This window comes from Coregonus lavaretus (assembly GCF_964263955.1).
Source record: "Coregonus lavaretus genome assembly, chromosome: 9".
Lineage (NCBI taxonomy): Eukaryota > Metazoa > Chordata > Actinopteri > Salmoniformes > Salmonidae > Coregonus > Coregonus lavaretus.
In genome coordinates this window covers 3905312-3912646 of record NC_139996.1, presented here as the reverse complement: position 1 = coordinate 3912646, position 7335 = coordinate 3905312, and the positions used below count along the sequence as shown (strand labels likewise).

At 45.9% G+C, this 7335-nt stretch overlaps 1 protein-coding gene across 1 annotated transcript in view; it reads right to left on the bottom strand.

The window, feature by feature from the left end:
- Window positions 1–252: 252 nt before the first annotated feature.
- gas2a (growth arrest-specific 2a) overlaps window positions 253–7335 on the bottom strand; it is a gene marked incomplete at both ends in the record, with an annotated part of 69299 nt that continues 62216 nt past the window's right edge. Inside the window, one exon of the mRNA XM_084168122.1 lies at window positions 253–462. Coding sequence (XP_084024248.1) covers window positions 253–462 — 210 coding nt within the window. The remainder of the gene's footprint in view (window positions 463–7335) is intronic.

Below are 7335 nucleotides of genomic sequence, written 5' to 3'. Positions count from 1 at the left end.
GTAGTAGGTGGCCATCTTTACTTCTTGTTGTGGTAGTAGGCCACCACCATCCTCACCTTGCTCAAACTGATCCCCTTGGTTGAAGTGCCAGTTGACTTCTTGCTGCGGTAGTGTGCGGCCATCTTTACTTATTTTTGCGGTAATGTGCGGCCATCTTTACTTCTTGCTGCGGTAGTGTGCAGCCATCTTTACTTCTTGCTGCGGTAGTGTGCGGCCATCTTTACTTCTTGCTGCGGTAGTGTGCGGCCATCTTTACTTCTTGCTGCGGTAATGTGCGGCTACCACCAGGTAGCTGTCTGCGGTGAGGTCCTTGGTGTTGGGGGACTTGGGGGACATGGGAGAGGTCTTCCCCTCCACTCTGGAGATCTGGAGTATCCGACATGGGTCGTGTTTCAGCATGTAGCTCTCAAAGGTCTCCCAGCCTCCTCCCACACGCACCATCACATGCTTGTTGTGTAGCATCTAGGAGAAGAAGAAGATTATTTTTATTGTCCAGTCAGTGTTCACCAATGGTCAATGCCAATTTGTGTTCTGCTTAATCCCAGACAAGGCGAATAACAAACATTTGTGAAAACTGAGAAAATCTTTAGCTGACAGCAATATTCTTTCATGGTGTAGTACAGGGGTATTCAAATCCCAGCCTGGAATTCCAGAGTACTGCTGCTGTTCTGTTCTACCGGATCATTCCTTGCACTGACCTGATGTCCCAGGTCTAAATCAGACCATGATTAGAGGGGAAGAATGAAAATGTCTTTGAGGTCCAGATTTGAATTTGCCCGTGTAACAGTTTTGCTTCCGTCCCTCTCCTCGCCCCTACCTGGGCTTGAACCAGGGACCCTCTGCACACATCGACAACAGTCACCCTCGAAGCACCGTTACCCATCGCTCCACAAAAGACGCGGCTCTTTCAGAGCAAAGGGAAACAACTACTTCAAGGTCTCAGAGCGAGTGACGTCACCGATTTGAAATGCTACTAGCGCGCACCGCTAACTAGCTAGCCATTTCACACAGGTTACAGCTAGTGTGTCCTGACTGGTTGCATCACCACCTGGTATGGCAACTGCTCTGCCTCCAACCGCAAGGCACTACAGAGGGTAGTGCGTACGGCCCAGTACATCACTGGGGCCAAGCTTCCTGCCATCCAGGACCTCTATACCAGGCGGTGTCAGAGGAAGGCCCTCAAAATGGTCAAAGACTCCAGCCACCCAAGTCATAGACTGTTCTCTCTGCTATCGCACGGCAAGCGGTACCGGAGCGCCAAGTCTAGGTCCAAGAGGCTTCTAAAGAGCTTCTACCCCCAAGCCATAAGACTCCTGAACATTTTTACATTTACATTGTTAGTCATTTAGCAGAAGCTCTTATCCAGAGCGACTTACAGGAGCAATTAGGGTTAAGTGCCTTGCTCAAGGGCACAGACAGATTTTTCACCTAGTCGGCTCGGGGATTAGAACCAGCGACCTTTCGGTTACTGGCACAACGCTCTTAACCACTAAGCTACCTATAAACTAAGCTACATCTGTAACATGGCACGACTGTAAACACTACTGCTGCCTGCTACCATCTGTAACATGGCACTACTGTAAACACTACTGCTGCCTGCTACCATCTGTAACATGGCACTACTGTAAACACTACTGCTGCCTGCTACCATCTGTAACATGGCACTACTGTAAACACTACTGCTGCCTGCTACCATCTGTAACATGGCACTACTGTAAACACTACTGCTGCCTGCTACCATCTGTAACATGGCACTACTGTAAACACTACTGCTGCCTGCTACCATCTGTAACATGGCACTACTGTAAACACTACTGCTGCCTGCTACCATCTGTAACATGGCACTACTGTAAACACTACTGCTGCCTGCTACCATCTGTAACATGGCACTACTGTAAACACTACTGCTGCCTGCTACCATCTGTAACATGGCACTACTGTAAACACTACTGCTGCCTGCTACCATCTGTAACATGGCACTACTGTAAACACTACTGCTGCCTGCTACCATCTGTAACATGGCACTACTGTAAACACTACTGCTGCCTGCTACCATCTGTAACATGGCACTACTGTAAACACTACTGCTGCCTGCTACCATCTGTAACATGGCACTACTGTAAACACTACTGCTGCCTGCTACCATCTGTAACATGGCACTACTGTAAACACTACTGCTGCCTGCTACCATCTGTAACATGGCACTACTGTAAACACTACTGCTGCCTGCTACCATCTGTAACATGGCACTACTGTAAACACTACTGCTGCCTGCTACCATCTGTAACATGGCACTACTGTAAACACTACTGCTGCCTGCTACCATCTGTAACATGGCACTACTGTAAACACTACTGCTGCCTGCTACCATCTGTAACATGGTACTACTGTAAACACTACTGCTGCCTGCTACCATCTGTAACATGGCACTACTGTAAACACTACTGCTGCCTGCTACCATCTGTAACATGGCACTACTGTAAACACTACTGCTGCCTGCTACCATCTGTAACATGGTACTACTGTAAACACTACTGCTGCCTGCTACCATCTGTAACATGGTACTACTGTAAACACTACTGCTGCCTGCTACCATCTGTAACATGGCACTACTGTAAACACTACTGCTGCCTGCTACCATCTGTAACATGGCACTACTGTAAACACTACTGCTGCCTGCTACCATCTGTAACATGGCACTACTGTAAACACTACTGCTGCCTGCTACTATCTGTAACACGGCACTACTGTAAACACTACTGCTGCCTGCTACCATCTGTAACACGGTACTACTGTAAACACTACTGCTGCCTGCTACCATCTGTAACACGGTACTACTGTAAACACTACTGCTGCCTGCTACCATCTCTAACACGGCACTACTGTAAACACTACTGCTGCCTGCTACCATCTGTAACACGGCACTACTGTAAACACTACTGCTGCCTGCTACCATCTGTAACACGGTACTACTGTAAACACTACTGCTGCCTGCTACCATCTGTAACACGGTACTACTGTAAACACTATTGCTGCCTGCTACCATCTGTAACACGGCACTACTGTAAACACTACTGCTGCCTGCTACCATCTGTAACATGGCACTACTGTAAACACTACTGCTGCCTGCTACCATCTGTAACATGGCACTACTGTAAACACTACTGCTGCCTGCTACCATCTGTAACATGGCACTACTGTAAACACTACTGCTGCCTGCTACCATCTGTAACATGGCACTACTGTAAACACTACTGCTGCCTGCTACCATCTGTAACATGGCACTACTGTAAACACTACTGCTGCCTGCTACCATCTGTAACATGGCACTACTGTAAACACTACTGCTGCCTGCTACCATCTGTAACATGGCACTACTGTAAACACTACTGCTGCCTGCTACCATCTGTAACATGGCACTACTGTAAACACTACTGCTGCCTGCTACCATCTGTAACATGGCACTACTGTAAACACTACTGCTGCCTGCTACCATCTGTAACATGGCACTACTGTAAACACTACTGCTGCCTGCTACCATCTGTAACATGGCACTACTGTAAACACTACTGCTGCCTGCTACCATCTGTAACATGGCACTACTGTAAACACTACTGCTGTCTGCTACCATCTGTAACATGGCACTACTGTAAACACTACTGCTGCCTGCTACCATCTGTAACATGGCACTACTGTAAACACTACTGCTGTCTGCTACCATCTGTAACATGGCACTACTGTAAACACTACTGCTGTCTGCTACCATCTGTAACATGGCACTACTGTAAACACTACTGCTGCCTGCTACCATCTGTAACATGGCACTACTGTAAACACTACTGCTGCCTGCTACCATCTGTAACATGGCACTACTGTAAACACTACTGCTGCCTGCTACCATCTGTAACATGGCACTACTGTAAACACTACTGCTGCCTGCTACCATCTGTAACATGGTACTACTGTAAACACTACTGCTGCCTGCTACCATCTGTAACATGGCACGACTGTAAACACTACTGCTGCCTGCTACCATCTGTAACATGGCACTACTGTAAACACTACTGCTGCCTGCTACCATCTGTAACACGGCACTACTGTAAACACTACTGCTGCCTGCTACCATCTGTAACATGGCACTACTGTAAACACTACTGCTGCCTGCTACCATCTGTAACATGGCACTACTGTAAACACTACTGCTGCCTGCTACCATCTGTAACACGGCACTACTGTAAACACTACTGCTGCCTGCTACCATCTGTAACATGGCACGACTGTAAACACTACTGCTGCCTGCTACCATCTGTAACATGGCACTACTGTAAACACTACTGCTGCCTGCTACCATCTGTAACATGGCACTACTGTAAACACTACTGCTGCCTGCTACCATGTGTAACATGGCACGACTGTAAACACTACTGCTGCCTGCTACCATCTGTAACATGGCACTACTGTAAACACTACTGCTGCCTGCTACCATCTGTAACATGGCACGACTGTAAACACTACTGCTGCCTGCTACCATCTGTAACATGGCACTACTGTAAACACTACTGCTGCCTGCTACCATCTGTAACATGGCACTACTGTAAACACTACTGCTGCCTGCTACCATCTGTAACATGGCACTACTGTAAACACTACTGCTGCCTGCTACCATCTGTAACATGGCACTACTGTAAACACTACTGCTGCCTGCTACCATCTGTAACATGGCACTACTGTAAACACTACTGCTGCCTGCTACCTCCAACACGACACTCAATCAAGCCTGAATGGAAGGAGCAAGTTAGTGTATGGCCCATAGAATTACAAATATAATTTAATAGGATCTCTGTGGTATGGCCTGTCCTCTTCTATACACAATAGACCCCTCTCTCTCTCTCTCTCTCTCTCTCTCTCTCTCTCTCTCTCTCTCTCTCTCTCTCTCTCTCCACTGTCTCTCTCTCTCTCTCTCTCTCTCCACTGTCTCTCTCTCTCTCCACTGTCTCTCTCTCTCTCTCTCTCTCCACTGTCTCTCTTCTCCAATAAAATGCTTTGCTGACAGGCCACTAGGACACCTGTTCACCCCCAGGCTCCCCTCTCTCTCCTTGTTACAAGCCGTGGTCCCCCTGTCTCCCATCACCATAGAGTCATGATTGAAAAGGCCTCTGTGCCAAAAGCCCATTATGTCCCTAGTCACAGTGCCTGAGGGGGCACACATTCATGATTGGAACCAGTGCCCTGCAATTGGCCTGTTGATTGATTCTGTTAAAGAGGCTTATAAATGTTTGATGTTAGAGAGAGTGAGAGAGGGAGAGGGAGAGAGAGCGAGGGGGAGAGAGAGAGAGAGAGAGGGGGAGAAGGAGAGAGAGAGAGAGGGGGAGAAGGAGAGAGAGAGAGAGAGGGGGGGAGAGAGAGAGAGAGAGAGAGAGAGTTGTTTGGGAATCAGTACTTTACTATTCATATTTTTGACAACTTTTACTTTTACTTTACTATATTCCTAAAGAAAATAATGTACTTTTTACTCCATACATTTCCCCTGACACCCAAAAGTACTCGTTACATTTTAAACGCAGAAAAATTGTTTAATTCACACATTTATCAAGATAACATCCTCTGATCTGGCGGACTCACTAAACAAAAATGCTTTGTTTGTAAATTATGTCTGAGTGTTGGACTGTGGCCCTGGCTAAAAATGGTGCCATCTGGATTGCTTAATGTAAGGACTTTAAAATTCTTTATACTTTTACTTTCGATACTTAAAAGGTACACTATGCAAAAATCACGCCACCATTTCCTGGTTGCTAAAATTCTAAGTATATTTTAGCAATTACATTTACTTTTGATACTTCATATTATATTTAATATTATAGCTTTAATTTATATTTAAACCAAATTACTTTAGACTTTTACTCAAGTATGACGATTGGGTACTTTTTTCCACCGCTGTAGCTAGCTGAGAACCAGAGTGAGATGGAGGGTCACACCTTCTAGAACCTTCTGGAACCTTCTGTGACCTGCTGGAATTGTGTCTACCAGGCAGACAGCAACAGACGTTTCATTCCATCCAACACTCTAGAGTCTAAGAAGGCTCATTCTTGGAATCGAACAGTCACGGACAAAGAAGAATCAAGACTTGCCTTAGTTGTGACTTGTCCTTGGTTGCTCAGTAACTCTCATGGATATATTGAAAGATACGTTGTCTATCGTACCAAAGGCAGCCACATAATTCTGGGTTCATCCTCTCTACGGTAGAAAATATTTTCTTAAAGAAAGTGACAGTTGAGGGCACTGTCAGACCAAAGGGTTTATTTTCAGACCCTGAACACTGGTCCATATTCATCAAAACCAGGCTAACATACATCCTTTGTCTTATTCTGCGTTTGTGATCCTCACAGAGCTATCCATCCAGAAACCGTGATACTGTGAGATACCAGTAGGGGTCCTTCTAGAGTTTATTGTCAGCACAACTTGAATTACAGTCCAGATCCTCTTTCCACACCATCGTCATTCTTAGACATGTGAATCCTGGTTGGGGGTTGCCAAGTAACCAAGATCACAAGGGCACCAATGCTACCTCACCAATCTGCACTTGTCAATAGACTTCATTCTTGCAAGGCAGGTGGCTTAGGGGTTAAGAGCGTTGTGCCAGTAACCGAAAGGTCGCTGGTTCTAATCCCCGAGCCGACTAGGTGAAAAATCTGTCGACGTGACCTTGAGCAAGGCACTTAACCCTAATTGCTCCTGTAAGTCGCTCTGGATAAGAGCGTCTGCTAAAATGTAAACGTAAGGCACATTTTGCAAGGTCTGTTTGAGGCACAGTATTTATTTACATAAGAACGTTTATATTTTATGTAAACGAGGAAAGGAGTAAGAATAAATGCAAATTAGGGGCAATAGCTCATTGGCAACAATAACTGCATATGGATTATATCGTAAAGTATCTTTGGGTTTTTAGAAAAGGGCTACAAAAATCCTATGTATTATTTATCAAGCCTGTTGATCCTGAGGGCTCTCATTTCCCAGTACAGTGGGTGAACCAGAACCACATCAACCCTGGCTGGCTCATAGAGGTAGAAAGAGGAGTCTAGATGGATATAAACCATTTTAATAATAATAAGCTATTTTAGCAGACGCTTTTATCCAAAGCGACATACAGTCATGCGTGCATAATTTTTTTTCTGTGTGTGGGTGGTCCCGGGGATCGAACCCACTACCTTGGCGTTACAAGCGCCGTGCTCTACCGAGCTGAGCTACAGAGGACCACATGGACGATACAAGGACGAGTCCTCTTTCTATCTCTATGGACCAAGAGACAGACAGAGACACTGTTGGAATACCATCACC